The sequence below is a fragment of the Carettochelys insculpta genome, chromosome 10 (assembly GCF_033958435.1).
Source record: "Carettochelys insculpta isolate YL-2023 chromosome 10, ASM3395843v1, whole genome shotgun sequence".
Taxonomy (NCBI): Eukaryota; Metazoa; Chordata; order Testudines; family Carettochelyidae; genus Carettochelys; species Carettochelys insculpta.
Window position 1 is genome coordinate 11,403,598 of NC_134146.1, and position 20,000 is coordinate 11,423,597.

Sequence of the window (20,000 nt, forward strand, 5' to 3'; positions counted from 1 at the left end):
TGCTCCAGGGGAGCTTTGATTTTCTTAAAGTTTCAGCAGCAAACATGTGCTACTTAAATAATTTTTATTTAAATTTACTGTGGTACTATGTAAAAGTATACTAAATACAAAATGTAAAAATATACTAATATAAGCTGGCTATGATATACGATAGTATAAAATCATACTAAATTTAGGCATATGTTAAGCATTAGTCATTTTAAATTTAATTTTACATAGGTTTATTTAAAAAATAATTTAAACTTTAAAGTGTTCGTTTTTAAAAAAAACCCAACCCATATAATTACTGATTGTTATGCACTCTGATTCACAATCATGCGGCTGTTGAGGGACCAAGGAAAGGAAAGGAGGCCATTGCTGCCTTATTGGGAGGAAAGAGTTGCAGGAAATGCTCAGGTTAGTTGGGAGGGGGTCAAACAGGAGATGAGCTTTAGTTTTCAATGAAAAAAACCATGTATTGTTATATTTCAGGTCTTTGAACCCTCATACTCAATCAGGGATTCTTCATAATGACAAATTCAACAAATTGCAACATCAGTTACAATACTCCACTCATACAAGTCATTATTTATGCCACAATTTTCCCTTTCGGAGCCATATTTAATGCCATTGCCTTGTGGGTGTTCTGCTACAAAATGAAAACATGGACAGAAACGAGGGTGTACATGATCAACTTGGTCATTGCAGACTGTTCGGTAGTTTGCACCTTGCCTTTCACAATTTATTTCCTGTGGAACAACCGGAGACCTGACACGCTATGCTTAACTATACAGTCTATATATTTCATAAATATGTGCATGAGCATCTACATTATCACTGCCATCTCAGTGGATCGATGCATTGCTATTAAGTATCCTCTAAGGGCAAAGAGTGTAAGGTCACCATGGAAAGCTGCTGTAATCTGTGGATGTCTTTGGGTAACAGTGATAACTGTTCAGTACTTAAAACCAAGGGGAAAGGAACTTTTGTGCTTTCAAAAGCTTTCCACAACACCATTAGTCACTGTTCCTTATCTCTTCATCTTTGTTTTTTTAATTCCACTAATAATCTTGACCTTTTGTTCCACGCACATCATCAGGAGTCTTAAAAATAAGATGATCACAGATCCACAGGAAAAAAAGCCAATAGAGAAAGCTATCTATATTGTTTCTGCAAATTTGTTTGTGTTTATACTGTGCTTTTTACCTATCCAAGTTGGGTTGCTTGCTAGGTTTGTGATGGAAAAAAATGGAGTCATGTGCCTTGCAATCCAGAAGATTAGAGATTTTAACAGTGTGACCACATGTATAGCAAATTCTAACTGCTGCATGGACGCTCTTTGCTACTATTTTGTGGCCAAGGAATTTCAAGATGCTGCTGTCTTGTTTAAGCCCAAATCTCATCATTCAAAGACAAGTCAAACTGACGCTTCTGAGCTGAACACAGTCTGAATGCTGGGATAAAAATATTACAACACCAAAGCTAAAAATAAAAGAAGCGACAGACTTTCATGTATGGATTATTCACAGCTCTGTTTCATTTCTTAAGGTAAAATCACCACAGACTATGCTCTTGTAATTTTTACATGGTTTCCTGTGTACACACAGTATTAAACAAGTTACTGCTACATGCAAACTACAAGGAAAAGGTATGAGGCAAAACTTCTCCCATTAACAAGAAGAGACAGTTAAATCCCAGTTCTGCACTAAAAATGACTGTACCGTAGTGCGAGCATTGATGCAAGGACTTTTCCATGTTGGCATCTTACATGTGCTCTCTTTCTTTTGTGACTGTAAATAAAAAGAATTCAGCTTCCTTCTGACATTGTCATTTAACAAGAGTGTATTAAGTTGAGAGAAGATACAGATACATTTTCTTTTGTTGAAATTTTGAGAGAAATTCAAAGAAAGTGGGAGAAAGCTATATTCAACTAAGCAGATTTACCTAGATACGAAAATATATATATCAGAAATTGCATGAGAACAATGTGGAATAACAGATGTAAATCTAACCAAGCTTCTTACTGAGTCAGTTTGTATGATGTTCGATTGATGCCCAGCTAATGCTACAGAAGAGTGAATCAGTTATTGGATGAGTGAATATCTGAACATCTCATCCTGTTAGAGAGCAAGGGTACTCACGCTGAGTGGAGCAATAAATGGGTTTGCAGGTGGTATATGATGGATTAGTTTTATACACATGCACACACATCTCCTAGAGCTGGAAGGGACCTTGTAAGGTCATCCAGTCCAATCCCCTGCCCTCTGGGCAAGGCCAGGCACCATCCCTGACATTTACCTGCCCCCCTCCCTAAACGGTCTAACTCAAAGATTGAGCTCACAATGCTGGGTTTAGCAGGCCAATGCTCTAACCACTCCTACCCCACATAATAAAAGGAAAGGAATAAACCTCTGTGGGCTGGGAATTGAACACAGCCTGCATGCTTGGAAGACAGCCAAGCTGTCGCTTACACCAAGCCCTCTTTGTAGGTGTATTAAGCCATATTTTGGTGTTATGCTTTTATCAATTGGTCAATTAAAGCTGGAATTTCTCTTGTTAAAAGATGGTAGGAGCAGAATTAGGCTGTATCAGAAACTGAGGTACCAACTCTCAGGCAATTGCTATAAATTTTTGACATACGGCCTGTTTTTCAGAGGTTCTGGGCACCCACCCTCCAGTGACGATGACTTTCAAGTCTTTTTTTATGCCATTTGAGTAATAAACATGTGGCAAGAAGAACACTAGTTAAAGAGATGACTGAATAGTGACTAGTGCACTGACAGTGAGACTTTAGGCACATATGTCCAAATGGTTCACCCAGTTCTGTGCCATGGAACATCCCCACCTAAGAGATCAAGGACCATGAGTTAGCAGAGCTTGTGGTGATCCAAATTCGTTGGATGACTTGGGCTGTGAGATGTGCACATAACACACAAGACGGCATGGCATCTTTCAGGAGGGTCATTAGTTTCTGAGGAAGAAGCAGAAAAGGTTATTGCTGAAACAATGCAACATGTATATGTCCCCATTTGGAGGGTCCAGTGTGATAGTTTGCAAGAGGTGTGTGCAAGGCAAAGTGGGCTGATACAAGGATGATAGTAACAGAGAGGGAGCCATGCTAGTCTAGATACTATCAAAACAAAAAGCAGTCAAGTAGCACTTCAAAGACTAGCCAAATGATTTATTTAGTGAGCTGTTGTGGGACAGACCCATTTCTTCAGACCATGGCCATGGTCTGAAGAAGTGGGTCTGTCCCACGAAAGCTCACCTAATAAATCATTTGGCTAGGCTTTAAAGTGCTACTTGACTGCTTTTTGTTTTGACAAGGATGATAGTGTGTTTGCAGAACATCAAGGAGATAGAATGAAGGATTAGAAGAGTTGAATTAGTGAGGGAGGAGGCTGCATGGTGGGATTAAGAGAAACCAAGGAAGGGGAGAAAGTGACACAATGTGAGAGAGGAAAGAACGGGGGAGGGTGTAAAATGGAAAGAAAGGAGAAAGTGAGGGTGTTAGCATCTGAGAGTAGACTGGGAAAGACTTGTCAGAGTCTCTAAAATTGCTCTTCCATTATGTTAATGGAGGAGTGCAGGGTCTGGGATGGAGGCTGGATGCAGAAGGGAGCTCTGGGTAGGGCATTGGGTGCAGGAGGTTGGATGGGTCTGTGAGGGAGTTTGGGTGCAGGAGGCAGTTGTGACCAGGTCAGGGGGCTGGGGTGCAGGTGTTTGGACTGTGATGGAGGGCAGGAGCGGGGTTATGACCTGGGCACATAACTGGGCTGCCGGGTCTGGGAGGGGGTATGGGTGCAACAGGAGGGGAAAGAGGTTTTGGGTTATGTGGGCTAAAGGGGCAGGAGTTGGCAGGGGGCTAGTGCTGGAGTGATGGAGTAAGTCTCTGGCTGGGAGACTTACCTGGGTGACTCCTGGCCAGCAGCCCAGCACATCTAAGGCAGATTCCCTGCCTGCCCAGCCATGGCAGGGGCCATGTGCTCTGTGAATAGCCAGGGGGAGGGGTGCTTCAAGCAGGAAACTAGCCAATAGGATTGTGCTAGGCGTGGGGACAGCATGTGAACTTTCTCCCTCCTTTCACCAGGCTCAGAACTGCTACAAACAAACAAAGCCAGGGCTTCTCATCTGCATTTCTGAGCAGGAGGCAGGGCAGGCACAGAGCCTGCTTAAGGCTCCCTAATGTGTCTCTGGGCCAAATCCAGAGGCTTGGTGGGCCAGATGCAGCCCTTGGGCCGTATTTTGCTTTGCCATATTCTAGGTCAGAGCTTCTTTCCTTGGTGAAATGCAGACCGGGAGCTAAACAAAATGCAAAAAATCATAATGATGCAGTAGAGTCAGTAGAGGGCACCAGAGAAACTTGGCACCAAAAAACAACAAAATAACAGCAATAAAAAAAAAACAAATAAAGAACAAACCAGCAGTCATGTAGCATTTTAAAAACTAATACAGTAATTAATTAATTGATGAGCTTTTCTGGGGCAGACTCACTTCTTCAGATGACTGCTGTTTTGTTTTGTTAGATACAGGCTAACATGGCCACCTCTCTATTACCTGTCACCAAAAAGGAACTTTTAAGCTGATATATACCACCTAAACCTGAGGAATAAGTTTTATGAATATCAAACTGAGCAATTCAGACACGCCAGATTTACCAACGATGAAGTTATGTCATGGATCCAAGCCACGAATAATGGTCAATTCCTTTTGAAACTTAGTGATAATTAATGAACATAATTGTGCACAGCCATAATTAATCATAGAATCATCATAGAACAATAGAGCTGGAAGAGACCTAAAAAAGCCATCGAGTCCAGCCCCCTGCTCTAAGCAGGACCAAACCCATCAGATCAGCCCAGCCAGGGCTTTGTTGAGTCGAGGCGAGACTTAAACACCTCCAGGGATGGAGACTCCACTGTTTCCTTGGGTAGACCATTCCAGTGCTTCACCACCCTCCTCGTGAGAAAGTTTTTCCTAATGTTCAACCTGGACCTTTCCAACCGTAACTTGAGACCATTGTTCTGTGTTCTGCCATCCGTGACCACTGTGAACAGCCTCTCTCCAGCCTCTTTGCAGCCTCCCTTCAGTAAGTTGAAGACTGTTATCAAGTTCCCCCTCAATCTTCTCTTCTGCAGACTCATTATTATCACCAGACATAAAGACCCCACTTACATAGGGTGCTGAACAATGGCATAGGATGTCACGGGCCTGTCCCAAATGTCTTTACAATCTAATTTAAGATAAGGTATAACAACCAAGAGAACAATGATAGTGAGGACAAGGATAGCAGTAATAAAATACCAGTTAAAAGCATGCCAGCAATGTGATGGTTCACATTGTGACAGCTTGATGCAGCTTACAAATAATTTATATTCCTAAAGTATTTAGACTTATAGACTCACAGGGTTGGAAGAGACCTCAAGAGGTCATCGAATCCAGCCTCCTGATGAAAGTAGGATCAAGTTCAATTAAATCACCTCAGACAGGCCTTTGGCCAGTAGGGACTTAAAGACCTCTATGGGAGATTCTACCACCTCTCTAGGTAGCCCATTCCAGAGCTTCACCACTAGCCTCGTGAAAAAAGTTTTTTTCTAATATTCAGTCTATGACCCCCTGCCCCTACCACCCCCACAACCTAAGCTCTTGTTCTGGCACCACTGAGAACAGACTCTCTCCCTCTACTTTGGAATTCTTCAGAGAGTTGAAGGCTGCTATCAAATTCATCCTCACTGGTCTCTTCTTCTCCCCAGCAAGTTATATTCATTTACATGTCTGACAATGTTATTCTTTTGAACAAACGAACAAAATTGGCTCCAAACCAGTGCCTGAGGATGTCAATGGATGGACCTTCCATGAATTGATCAGGCCATTAAACCTTTTAGGGCCATGTCTTCAGCAAAATCCATAGACTTGATTGGTGTGATGCAAGTGCCACCAGCTAAATTTATTACTGTTAAAACTGTGCAGTGTTAAAGACTTGAAAATATGCATCCTACGACTAAGAGATTTTAACAGTAGATTACAAAGGGAGACGTGTGAACTGGAATTCATGCTCAGATTCAATACATTGACACTTGGCCTTAATAGAAATAGCAATTTCCTCACGCATTACAAAGACAGCTTCCCTTCCTCTGATATTCGTAATGAGCTCAGACAGGACACTTTAGTATTTTGCACCCCTCAGGGTCAGTTCTATGTATCTGATCTGTCAGTTTTTATTTCAAAAGAAATTTTTTGTTGATCCCTGTGTTATATAACCATCTATTCTGTACTGGAAATGTTCTGCCTCCAGATCTGAGGAACTGGGTCTGCATGATGAGAGCTCAACACCTAATAATTATTTTGCTGGTCTTTAAAGTGCTACATGGCTGCTGGTTTGTTTGTTAAAGCTGTAGGTGTGCAAATGTGCATGCAGTAAGAGGGCACGTTTCACTAATTTGTGAATGCACTTCCAAAACTTGAAGTTTTATAACTCATTAGATGGATCTGACCAACTATAGGTGCTGACCCCATGGGTGCTTCAGGATGGAAGCACGCATGGAGAAAAATTAGGGGGTTCTTGGCTCCCACTGGCAGCCAAGCTCCCCCTTCTCCTCCCCTCTGCCTAGTGCCTCTCACCTGCCATGAACAGCTGAAATACTAACTAGCATCCCTTCAGATGAGCATAGGAAATAATATAAACTAACACTGGCAACATTTTAAAAAGATTTATGGGGAAATGAAATTGTGCTTATCAGATGGGCATGGTGTAATTGAAACAGCCTCCACCTTCATGTCATGGCTCAACACCACCTCAGATGGGTAGCGACCATAACATTCTGTCTGTTAGCTTTTCAGTGTCCTTTGTGGACAGAGTTGGTCGTGTCAGCTCATTTATCAGAGAAGTAGCTATAGACACTGACTACCTGGGTGCTCCACCAGCAGCCCACGCCCCTCTTCCAACAGTGCCTTCTGCCTCAGCTGTTTTGCAGCATTCAGGAAGCACTGAGAGAGAGGGATTGGCACTGGGATGGAGCAGAAATATTGGGGAAGACAGAGACAGGAAAAAGTGGCTAGGTGTATTGGCATAATGGGTGGGAACAGGCCTGAGGTGCAGAGGGGTTGAGCTCCCCCAGGCCTGGAGGAAGCTCGTATATATGAGAGTAGCATTATCATAATTGATGCTGAAAAGGAGTCTATCCTGAAAAGGCCTGAAAGGGATTAAGGGGACAGGGAGGCCTAGTAATTCCACAGACTGCATCTGAATGAAGAGCCAGGGAGCAGGGAACTGATTACAATATAAGCTGTGCAGGAATAGGGTGAATTAAACCAGGAAGTTGGCAACAGACCAGGGCTGCTGCTGGGAAAGTTCGGGCACACCCTGGGAAGAGAGTAACGTGTTTGGAGGCGCCAGAGACCTCTGGGGAGAGGGAGGAGGGTTTTGAGCAGGTACACCCAGGGCAAGGAGGTTAGCTGGGAGGAGTAAGAAGCAGTTGATGGAAGAAGCACTGAGGGTGTGGGTGGATGAGTTAAAAACTGCTGGGTTGAGGGTCCTTGAACCAGACCTCGGAGTAGAGGAGGGACCTGGTTTCCCCACCAGCCACTGACAGAGTGGTACCTGAGGCACTGATTGGGAAGATTGTCCGGGACAGCTGAAGGAAAGACTGTGATATACCCTAAGGCTGTGTCTACACGGGCACAAATTTTCGAAATAGCCGTATTTCGAAGATTACTAATGAGGCACTGAATTGAATATTCCGGCCGCGGTGCTTCAACTGGCATAAGGAGATTTTGAAAGGTGCGGGGTCCTTTCAAAAAGGAGCCCGTGTAGCTGCACCGAGCCCCGCGCCGTGGCCGGAAGCATCCTAATGCTAATGAGACACTGAATATTCATTCAGCGCCTCATTAGTAACCTTCGAAATACAGCTGTTTTGAAGATTTGTGCCCGTGTAGACACAGCCTAGAAGGCTGGTCAAGAAGAGGACGCTGTGGTTCCTGGAGTCATAGTGGGGCTGTAGACCAGAGAGAGCGAGAGACAGAGTGGTAGCACGCGCCATGGCAATGGGCAGCAATCTGATGAGCGCAACCAGGCGGTGGCAATGGACCAGTGGTGAGTTTTGTGCCCCAACCACAGATACCCATACTGACAACAGAAAGAAGGATAAACAGGACATTGCTTCCCCCATGTGGAACCACATTTTTCTGCCTTTGGTGCAGGGTTTCTGAAGCGTCCAGCCAATAATAATCCAGCTCAGGAATGTTCGTGGAGATTTAATTGCTTGCTGACTGGCTGATTCTTCTGTGACTAAATAAAAGGACTTTCGCTTCTGTCAGTGAATGACTTGCTGCAGCTGCTGCAACAAATGAACATTATAATTTTTCTTTCACAAATTACACTTCCCTTTGAGATAGCTGAATATTCAGTATCAGTTGCTTGCTGGGGGAACCCATACCACAGAGAGTTGAACTGAACTAATGGAATCAAGATGAATTGCATCAACATCTGTGGCTAGAAGGCAAGTTTCACGATGATCTGGAACAGGAGACGCATGCACTGTGCCTATTCGCTTCAGAACAACTGATGAAAGAATCATCGGGCTTGTGCCCTGAACAATAAGCAGCATTAAGAGGAACAAAATTTATTAAACGTTCTCCCCGGCATTCAGATAAACTAATCAGCACTGAACCAAATTTAATTGTGGATTAAATTAGTTGTACAGGGAACGACGGAGAGGCAAGTAACTTATAATTCTTTCATCATCATTCTTGTGCCATTTGAATGTAGACTTGGGCCAAAATGAGTTTCTCAATTATTAATAATTTTTATTTTTTTTACAGTTGCTAAAATTTTATATTTAGGGTTGCTAAAATTCTTTCATACACCTTGGTCGTCCCTGTTTTCAATACTGCTGTCTTTTATGTTGTCTTGTTTCAACCTACTTTTATTCAGACTTTTAATACTTTGTATTCTTGTTTCCCCCTGCACTGAATCATTGCTTTTGGTTGTATTTCATGGTTTGTACTAAGAGACAAAGCACATAATTCTCAGTATTAATCATAATTTTGTGATACTTTGTACTTTGATAGCATCTTCTGAATTGAGACTTTAAAGCACTCTGAAACCATAAATTAATTTAGTCTTGCAGTGCCCAGTGACATGAGTAAGGATGACTACCCTTAGTTTATAGATGGAGAAGTGTAGGTAGAGATTGTTAGTTCACAAGGGACCTCTTTTTTTGTGTGTGTTTAGTACCAAACTCTATGGGGCTGTGGTTTCTCAATGCTACCCCAAGGAAAATAATGAGCAATAATCATGCAGGCTGGGGTTTTCAAAGAGCTAAAGGAGTTAAACATACAAAATTGATTGACTTTCAGTGGATGCCATCTGATTGCCTTTGGCTCCTTTGAAAATCCCACTTTAAAATACTAAAAATGCTGATTTTTAGGAATATCATGAATGGTTAAGATTTGGGATTGTAAATGTTAACAAATTTCTGTATTATTACCTTTATGTGGTGCTTGGTCCCGCAGTGGTTTGAAGCCAATGGGAGTCTCTGGACTGATGTCAGAGGCTGTGGGGCCATTAAGAATTGTTTTGCTCTAACCAATGTCAGATGGCTTAATTTTTCATGCTTAACAGCTGTTAGCTTCAAAATAATGTACATAGACCAATATATGGAAGACAGATATTTTTCTTTCCCTAAATTACTGTAAATACTTTCTAATGGACCACAAATTGAGTCTGATGTATAATGTGAGCTAGCCTAGCTATTAAGCTAATAGTTTGAAGACCATAATAAACTGTTCTAATGCTCACATGGGAATTTCTCCTTTGCCATGCTCTTAACATAATATTACAGACAGCTAAAGTCATGAGTGGTTATTTTCTGTTAGCACTCAGGATTTTTCTCTCTCTTTTTAAAATTCAGCTCAAGCCAGTGTTTGTATAATGTTTTCGGAACAGTTTGCTTTTCTTTACCAAGACATGTAGGGACTAGCTTCTTACAATTATTCATCAGTGAGCCCTTATCTAAGTAATGCCACTCGTGTTAATGAAAATGCTTACCGTGGTGCGTGACGACTATACAATCCACCTCTTCACAAGGGTATGCGCATGGGGCCACATTGTGTCCCCCTCAAACTGAGTAGGGCTTTCCTCCATGATGCTTCTACTGAAGAGAAGTATTCCCCGAGCCAGCTCCTCCTTGATGTGAGTCCTGGTGGCAGACACTTGCCCTTGAATACTTGGGGGCACATCCCTGTGTCTTTACTGAGAATCTGCTCAGGCAAAGTTTAAGTAGTGATGTTCTTAAGTTATGTCGGAAGTGCAGTAGAAGACCCACAGCACTGAATGTCAGAATTTAGGCCAATTACCTTGAGCTTGGGAGGTTGCAGGGTTAAAAATAGAAGTGCAGACATCCTCACTCAGGCTGGAGTCCAGGCTCTGAGACCTACCCGCTCGCTTGGGTGGGACCTGCACTCCTGGGTTCTTGCTGTCTGCCCTCTGGGTATTTTTCTGAAGCGGGAGCTTTTCCAAATTTCACATCACCACCACCACTCTGAGAAGCAGGTGTCTGAAACGCAGAGTGATTTACTGGATCACATGAAGTCCGTCTCTGTCAGAAGAGCAGCCATGTTGGTCTGTATCTGCAAAAACAAGGAGTCCTGTGGCCCCTTAAAGACTAACAGATTTATCTGGGTACATAGGGGCTGGAAGTTGGCATGTGGGGAGTTTGTAGTGGTTTCTAATATATAGAAGGGTTAAAGTTTGCTTCAGTGGCTGTCAGCGCTGCCACTGTACAAACAGTTCCAAGAAGCCTGTTTGGGTGTAAGCTTCCATGGGCAAAACCGTGCATGGAGACCAAGAAGTTGGTTAACATGGTGCAGGTTGTTCCATTTTTTTTCTGTTTTGTTTTGTAAAAGCATCTTTATTGGCATACAGATAAAGACAAGGCCATCTTTGCTTCCACCAGATACTGCAGCAGAAAAAAATATTTGTGACCTGGCTGTGATTTACCACTCTCAAAGTGTAAAGGGCCCAAATTACAATGTAAAGGACCCGTTAGATTGCCAGAACACTGTAAAGGAGCTTCAGTGTAACTGAGAGTCAAGCCTGGTGATTTTAATTAGGAATTTTACCTGGGAAATGAATGTAAATTTAGTAAGGAACTGTGATCTATAATTTTTATAGGCCACAATTACCTGTCTTTGAAGTGCTGGAATCACATGAATAGTGTAGCAATGCAGTTGGTTTGAAGGCAGTCTCACTAGCTAGTTGTCTTGGTTTCACTCCATCATTATTCCTCTCTATGACCTGCCCTCTGTGTTATCCCTTTGTTGGTGTGAAACACCCACACAGATTGTGCAATGCTCTGGAAGGGTCAGAGGGCATCACTTCCTTGTACTAGGAGCACAGCAGGCTTGGCCAGTCCAGTTTCGTGTGTGCTGAGGTTGTTCAATCACAGTGGTCTGATGCAGGATGTATTAAGGCCCACATCCTCAAAGGTACTAAACCACTGCTCCTCTCAGCATTGCAACGCAGAACCCTTAGGCTGCTGCAAGCTGGGTGCCCAAGCTGTCCAGATAATGTCTGGATGGCAGAACTAGGCACTAAGAAAGGGAACCTTCGAAACCAACCAGGCACAAAATGCTGAGGAAAGGAGCAGAGAGACAGGCAGAGACAAGCCAGAGGCAGGCAACTCTCACTAGCTACACGTTAGGAGTTAGGCATCTAGGCCAGATCAGCGTCGTCAGTAAGCCAGGTCTTAGCAGCTGAAAATGTCTCACTCTCTGCCTCCAGGTATTGCTCATTACCTCTCTCACCCTCCGCATGCTGTGCCCCTGTGGCCCCAGCTGGAGTTTCGTGCCACTGCTGTGTTATGCGCTTTCTGCTCCCTCCACAGCCATTGGTAGCCTACATCTGGCCCTCTTCCTGTGGTGTCTGACAGGTGTCAGCTCTCGAGCATGTTCAGAGCACATCTACAGGAACGGGCCTTGCAGATGGACAGCACATTCCTCTGCTGAAAGTCCTCCTTCAAGGCCTCTGGGACTTTGACATGAGAAAGGCCTCTGAGCGGCTTGTTAGTCGTGCAGGGGCATCAGGGCTCAAGGCAGCTTTGTTGCAGAAATTTAGGTGCCTAAATCCCTTAGAAGCCTACTGGGTTAGATAGGAGTTGAACAGTAGTTTTGAAAATGTCAGTGGCTCATAAATGGTTTGCTAAGCATCTAAATGCCAGTGAGGATCCTCCCCTATTCTGCAGTGTGGAAGACAAGTGAATGGGTCATTCATAGACCTGCTCCTTAGAGGTAGGCTATGGGTTGACTGGATGTCACCAAAAGACAGGGTTTGACGAAGTATATTGTCAAAGAGAGGAAAGGGGGGGGCATACTGAAAGTTTCAGGAGTTCGAAAGAAAGGAAGAAAGTTGTACGAAGTTCTCAAAGAGCTTAGAGCTAGAGGGCTGTATGTCACCTGGAACTATGAAAGTTCAGAAAGTTACCTTTGAACATTCGGATACTGCTTGGATGAACTTTTTATATTTTTGGTCCTTGGGAAATGAAAAATCCTTTCAAATATGCTTTTTGCATGACAGAACAGAAGACTGAATCTCCACATTGTAGCGCTTTGGGGGTGGGAAATCAGGGGGTGGGTGCCTATTAGAAGAGTAAATGTTATAAATTAATTACAGTGTGTTTGGTTGTATTACATAGATCTTAATTCTTCTATTACAGTAGCTACGCATCAGGATGGATTGCAGCAACATCAGCTTCACAAATCAAAGCTATCTTAACCTTTTCCAACTGACTGTTTACATCCCAGTTTTCTTTTTGGGGGTCATATTTAATGTCATTGCCTTCTGGGTATTCTGCCACAAGCTGAAAAAATGGACTGAAACCAGAGTGTACATGATCAACTTGGTCATCGCAGACTGTTTTCTTCTCTTCACCTTGCCTTTCATTATTTATTTTCACAATACTTCCTATCCCACAAATAAGCTGTGCTATGTCATACAGACGATATATTTTACAAACATGCCTGTAAGCATCTATATCATCACCCTTATAGCAGTTGATCGATTCGTGGCAATAAAGTACCCCCTGAAAGCAAAGAGTTTCAGGTCCCCATTAAAGGCAGCTGTTATCTGTGGATTTCTTTGGATAACAATCATCATTTATGCAAGTCTCAACCCGCGATTTAGTGAAAAAGAAAAAGTTTGCTTTCGGAAAAGGTCTGCTGAACCTCTAACAACTTCATTGTTGTCAACTATTTGGGGTTTTTTTATACCACTAGTAATACTGAGTTTTTGTTCTATTCAAGTCATCTGGTGTCTGAAGAAGAAGAAGGACACAAGTTCACATGAGGAAACCTCAATCCGGAAGGCTCTCTGGATTGTCTCTATGAACCTCTGTGTGTTTATCACATGCTTTTTGCCTTTTAATCTTGGACTACTTATTAGATATGCAGTGGATGTAGTTGGAGCTGCCTGCTCTGTACGCCAAAATGCAAGCAGTTTTATTCGTGTGGCTGCATGCATAGCAAATTCTAACTGCTGTTTGGATGCACTTTGTTATTATTTTGTAGCCAAGGAATTTCAGGAAGCGTCTTCTGAGTTACCTCCTTTTAAAGCTATGAAGTCTAGATCAAATCAAAGCAAAGAGTCACAACTACAAACACATACGTCATCACAAAATAATGTATGAAGCAAGGGTGGAGGCCACAGATGGTATGAATTGTCATAGTTCCATGGCCTTGCCATAGCGGCTATAATGATCCTTGCTGAAAGACACAAAAACTTCCTCAAGTTCTGATTCTGATCTCGTATGCATCTTACACCATTCCAACTCAAGCAATTTCAGTCAGTGTCCCTCTTTGAAGATATGTACATGTGTATTTGTTATTGCCATGGTTTCCTTTCCATATATACAACATTACCAACTAACTACAGGAGACTTTCTTGCATCAGTACAAGGATTGGTTAGTTTCAGTATCAGAATGTAAAACTGGCATGTGTATCTGTCACATTATACTGGGATTGCATAATTTATAATACGTGGGTTCCTGCTGCTTTCAGCTAGCTAACATTTGAAAACTGAAGTTGCCATCAGAATTCAGCTTATCTCAGCTGGAAGATTTATCACCAACTCGAATCAAATACTGGTCACAGGGGAATAAAGTTCAGTTTCTTTGACAGAAGCTTGCTGTTCACCTGGTGCATTCCGCAGTTAGAATTGTTACATTCTGGAGGCTCCCCGTCTCCTTCCTCACCCCGGCCCCCGTTTGGAAGAATAATTGGAAGGTCTAACCTTCTTTTATTCAGTGAGGGAGATGTGAAAAGTAATGTGTGTTCTGTGATATGGAAAATACTGTGATGTAATATAGCAATGTGAAGAAATGAGACTGTGATCTTAATAAATGAGTTTCTGTGGAGTTTAATAACAACATTACAAATGTAGCCTTGCAGCGTGAGAGTACGGAATTCTCTGTTGCCATCTTCTCATGACCTGGGATCAGCACTTGCCTCATTTGCAGAAGAGGCGTCCACTATACCAATATTTACCTTGAATAATGTTTGGTTAGAATTCATGTCAGTTTTTGTATGTCAGGTTAATGAACTGTTCCTCTTATTGTATCATTAAAAGGCATCAGAACTGTATTTAATACTGTCTGAGTGAAGGACTCACCGTACTTAAACCTCAGTTACATACCCCTGTATAGTGGCATGTGGTCATGGAGTGGTGAGAGGAAGTTGAAAGTGAGGAGGGAGGGAGGAAAGGAAGGAAGGAGTTAATTCTAGGCCATGTGAACTCTGCTTATGTGCTCTCAGTGCAGTTTGTCCTGTGTTTCTGTTTGCATAGAATCATAGAATCACAGAGCTGGAAGGGACCTCAAGAGGTCATCGAGTCCAGCCCCAAGCAGGATCAACCCCAACTAAGTCATCCCAGCCATGACTGTGTCAAACTGGGACTTAAAAATCTCCATCACTGGAGGTTCCACCACCCCCCTAAGCAACCCATTCCAGTGCCTTACCACCCTCCTGGTGAAGTAGATTTTCCTAATATCCAACCAACTCCTCTCCTTCGGTAACTTCAGACCATTGCCCCTTTTTCTACCATCTGACACGACTGAGAGCAGTTTCTCACCCTCCTCTTTAGAGCTCCCCTTCAGGAAGTTGAAGGCTGCTATTAAATCACTCCTCAGTCTTCCCTTTTACAAACTAAATAAGCCCAAATCCCTCAGCCTCTCCTCATAGGTTATGTGCTCCAGCCCCTTAATCATTTTTATTGCCCTCAGCTGAACCCGCTCCAGCACATCCACATCCTTTCTATACTGGGGGGCCCAGAGCTGGACACAGCATTCAGATGTGGCCTCACCAGTGCTGAATACAGGGGAACAACCAGCTTCTCTAAATCTGCTCAAAATGCTTCTCCTAATGCACCCCCAATATGCCATTGGCCTTCTTGGCTACAAGGGCACATTGTTTACTCATATCAAACCTCTCATCCACTATAATCCCTAAGTCACTTTCCACTGTACTGCTGCTTAGCCAGTCAGTCCGTCCCCAGCCTAAAACAATTCTTGGGATTCTTCTGTCCCAGCTTCAAGACTCTACACTTCTCCTTGCTGAGCCACATCAGATTTCTTTTGGTGCAATCCTCCAATTTGTCCAGGTCAATCTGGATCCTATCTCTATCCTCCAACGTATCTACCTCTCCCCCTAGCTTGGTGTCATCCACAAACTTGCTGAGGGTGCAATCCAATCCCTAATCCAGGTCATTAAATAAAGATGTTGAACAACACTGGCCCCAGAATCAAGGCTTGTGGCACTCCACTTGAAACTGACCACCATCCAGATATTGAGCCATTGACCATTACCCATTGGGGCTGACTTTCAAGCCAGCTTTCTAGCCATCTTAGTTCATGTATTCAATCCATACATCCTTAACTTATGGGCAAGAAAGTTGTAAGAGACTGTATCGAAAGCTTTACTGAAGTCAAGGTATATCACATTCATTGACTCCCCCATGTTCACAGAGCCAGTTACCTCATCATAGAAGTTAATCAGATTGGTCAGGCAGGACTTTCCCTTGGTGAATCCGTGTTGACTACTTTTGACTACTTCCCCCTCTTCCAAGGGCTCCAAAATGGATTCCTTGAGGATCCCTTCCATTATTTTCCCAGGTACTGAGGTAAGGCTGACCGGTCTATAGTTCCCTGGATTATCCTTCTTTCCTTTTTTAAAGATGGGCACTACGTTTGCCTTTTTTCCAGTCATCCAGGATTTCTCCCCATCTCCAAGAGCCTTCAAAGATAATGGCCAAACACTCAGCAATGATGTCTGCCAACTCTTTGCAGACCCGTGGATTTGTATACATCTAGTCTTTCTAAGCAGCTCTTAACTCGTTCCTTCCCCACCAGAGGCTGCCCTTCACCTTCCCATACTGCATAATCTCGCAGGGTAGTGTGGGAGCCGTCCTCGTCCGTGGAAACTGAGGAGAAAAAAAAACATTGAGTACTTCAGCTTTTCTTACATCATCTGTCACTAGGTTACCTCTCTCATCCAATAATGGTCCCACACCTTCAATGATAACCCCCTTACTGTTAACATGCCTGTAGAAACCCTTCTTGTTACCCTTCACATCCCTTCCCAGTTTCAGTTCCAATTGTGCCTTTGCTGTCCTGATTACTGCCTGGCACTTTCCAGCCATATATTTATACTCCTCCTTAGCCGTCTGTTCAAGTTTCCACTTCTTATATGCACATCCTTTTTGAGTTTTGAGCTGACCAAGGATTTCCCTGTTAAGACAATCTGGTTGCCTGACATATTTGCATTCCTCACTATCCAGCAGGATTTTTTGTTCCTGTGCCTTCAGCAAGAATTCTTTAAATCATTGCCGGTTCTCCTGAACCCCCTTTCCCTTCATCTTCATTTCCCAGGGGATTCCGCCCATCAGTAGCCACAGGGAGTCGAAGTCTGCTGGTTTGAAATCAGGGGTCTGTATGTTACTGCTCACCTGCAGGTTCTCCACCCTTCGCTGCCCTTTAATTGCTGCTGCTCCACTGCCCCAGCCTCACTTTCTGCTTGGATTCCAGGCTTCACACCCTGGCCCCCCCTCCCACCAACCTTCGGGACAGCCCCAGCCTGGGCATGTTTCCCTGGCAAACTCTCTCCCCCTGGCCTCTCTCTGGGAACAATGCTTCTTCGTATGGCCCTTGCTGTGCCAAAGGAAGCACCTCCAGTGTCTTCCCTTTGCTGTAGCCCTCACATAGTCTGATCTTGGCTCAGTCCTTTCCTCAGGGCTAGTCTGGGCCTTGCAGATCCCATTGGGGCACTTCTTTGTGTGTCCAGGCCCAGCATGTTGAGGCCCACCCCCGCAGCCCTCACAGGGGTGCTCTCCTGCAGCTTTCATTCTGTGGTTGTGGCCGCCGTGCTCCATCTCGGTTGGGGCAGTCCCTTTTCACGTGTCTCTTACACACACAGGTGTAGCAACTTTTTGGCCTCTGCACTGGCCTCTCTACCCTCGGTTCTGGGTGTAGAGTGAAGTCCATGTGCCCACCTCTGCAATAACCAGAATAGCCCCAAGTGCTTCTCGGGAAGCTGAGCCACATGGGCCCACCAGTACAGGTCCATCCTTAACTCTCAACCCTTGCTGTCTCTCAGCGTCTTAAGTCTGTGGCACAGTTCACCCAGTCCTGGCTCTCCCTCCTTGTATCTGGGAGTTGGGGGACTGGGTGTGCTTCCTTTCGGCACCACAGACACCAGACTCCATGGTACTGTCCCGTGGACCACACCCTCAGGTTGCCCATGGACAAAGCACAGAATTGGGGTTACTGCCCCCTGCAGAGCAAAGCAGAGCAGTGCAGATACTGAGTCACTTCAGTTCTGGGTGGCTGCAGTTCAAGGGCACAGCACCCTGGAAATCAATCCCCAAAAGAGATCAAAGCCCCAAAAAAATCTGTCTTTCTCTGTGTAAAAGTTTTACACAGTGAAAGCTCAGCAGGTGAGCTCCCTTTATCAGTGAAAGAGATATGCACAGTGGTTGTTCCCCCCCCACGTATAATTATTTACACTGGGCCTGATAGTAAACAAAAGTGTTTTGATTAAGTACAAAAAATAGGATTTAAGTGGTTGCAAGTGAAAACAGATGGATCAAAGTAAGTTACTAAATTAAAATGAATTGGAAAAACATAGTGACTTCTAATTCACAAAAAAATTGTTACAGATTGAACATCTGTAATTCAGCACCCTCAGGGCCTGACTGGTGCTGAATGAGAGAATTTGCTGAATGACAGGAAGTCAATATTGTATAGCAGCACTACCAGCACTTCCACTGCTTACTGGGCTCTTAGAAGACATGTAGGGATAACAGAGATAAATATGTCACAGAGTGAGAGTCACTAGCCCCTACATCCCATCCACAGTCAGATGTGACTCTCATTTAGCACATAGAAAAGGAGGAGTATTAGGCAACAGGGACACAGTGTAGAGCAGATTTGTCAGCAAAGAAACCAGGAGCATTCAGTACAATCCATCTTGGTAGAAGATACTCAGAGAGGCCCTGGTCCTCCTTCCACTTGCTCCAGCCAGACAAGATTGCTCCACTTCCTCACTACCCAGTTCAGATGCAAACCAGCCAGGCCCCTCCTTCTGGCTTTGTCCTGGTTTTCCCAGCAAAAGGAGTCACCTGGTTGCCTAGGTTACAAAGGACATCGAGGATCATTGTGCACATGTGAAGTCCTCCACCAAAACTCACACCTTCAACTAAATATCGATGAAAACAAAAGAGCAGTCAAGTAGCACTTTAAAGACTAACAAACGAATTTATTAGGTGATGAACTTTTGTGGGACAGACCCACTTCTTCAGACCATAGCTGTATCAGAACAGACTCAATATTTAAGGCACAGAGAACCAAAAATAGTAATCAAGGTTGACAAATCAGAAAAAAATTATCAAGGTGAGTAAATCAGAGAGTAGAGGGGCAAAAGCGGCGGGGAGGGAGTCAAGAATTAGATTAAGCCAAGTATGCAAAAGAGCCCCTCTAATGACCCAGAAAATTCACATCCCGGTTCAAACCATGTGTTAATGTGTCGAATTTGAATATAAAAGAGAGTTCAGCAGCCTCTCTTTCAAGAGTGTTGTGAAAATTCCTCTTCAGTAAGACACAAACTTTTAAGTCATTAACAAAATGGCCCACTCCATTAAAATGCTGGCTAACTGGTTTGTGGCTCAGGAGTGTTTTGATGTCTGTTTTTTGCCCATTAACTCTCTGTCTAAGAGAGTTTGAAGTCTGTCCAATATACAAAGCATCTGGGCATTGTTGGCACATGATGGCATATATGATGTTAGCTGAGGAACATGAGAATGTGCCCATGATTCTGTGAGCAACCTGGTTAGGTCCAGTGATGGTATCTCCAGAATAGATATGTGGACAAAGCTGGCGGCGGGCTTTGTTGCAAGGAAAAGTTCCAGGACTGGTGTTCTTGTGGTATAGACTGTGGTTGTGGGAGAGAATCCTCATAAGGTTGGGAGGTTGTCTGTAGGAGAGAACAGGCCTGTCACCTAGGGCCTTCTGGCGTGTGGCATCTTGAATAAGGATAGGTTGTAGGTCTTTAATAACACATTGCAGTGGTTTGAGTTGGGGGTTGTAGGTGATGACCAGTGGTGTTCTGTTCTTTGCTGTTTTGGGCCTATCTTGGAGTAGCTGATTTCTGGGTATTCATCTGGCCCTGTTACTAAATATTGGTGGTATTCCTAGGGAAACTGAAACACCCAGCTGGAGTTACTACAGGACAGTAGGAAACAAATGCAACCTATCCAAGGGAATTAAACCCCTACAAACCCCACTTTGTCACAAAATAACAGCACAGAACACTGAAAGCCAGGCCTGGTGTCTGCAAACAAGCTTTATGGGACCCTGGGAAACTTGGCCACTGTAGTAATGACAGGCTTGGTGTAAGGCTAAAGGCCGAGGACAACAGTCAATGCTTTGTTAACATACAGCAAAGCTAAAGGCCTCAAGCCTGAACAACAGTAGGTTAA

At 43.8% G+C, this 20,000-nt stretch overlaps 2 protein-coding genes across 2 annotated transcripts; both read left to right on the plus strand.

The window, feature by feature from the left end:
- The first annotated feature begins 509 nt into the window (after window positions 1-509).
- LOC142018611 (G-protein coupled receptor 35-like) lies at window positions 510-1,770 on the plus strand. Its single transcript, XM_075004568.1, has one exon. The coding sequence runs from the start codon at window positions 510-512 to the stop codon at window positions 1,428-1,430; it is 921 nt and encodes a 306-aa protein (XP_074860669.1). The 3' UTR covers window positions 1,431-1,770.
- A 6,769-nt stretch (window positions 1,771-8,539) lies between these two features.
- On the plus strand, window positions 8,540-14,550 carry LOC142018544 (G-protein coupled receptor 35-like). Its single transcript, XM_075004442.1, has 2 exons — window positions 8,540-8,695; window positions 12,693-14,550. Exon 2 carries the CDS (start codon window positions 12,708-12,710, stop codon window positions 13,659-13,661), a length of 954 nt encoding a protein of 317 aa, XP_074860543.1. The 5' UTR covers window positions 8,540-8,695; window positions 12,693-12,707; the 3' UTR covers window positions 13,662-14,550.
- The last annotated feature ends 5,450 nt before the right edge of the window (window positions 14,551-20,000 follow it).

Excerpts from the sequence above, each read along its gene's own strand:
- LOC142018611 (XM_075004568.1), top strand. The coding sequence starts at position 510 with ATGACAAATTCAACAAATTGCAACATCAGTTACAATACTCCACTCATA.
- LOC142018544 (XM_075004442.1), top strand. The coding sequence starts at position 12,708 with ATGGATTGCAGCAACATCAGCTTCACAAATCAAAGCTATCTTAACCTT.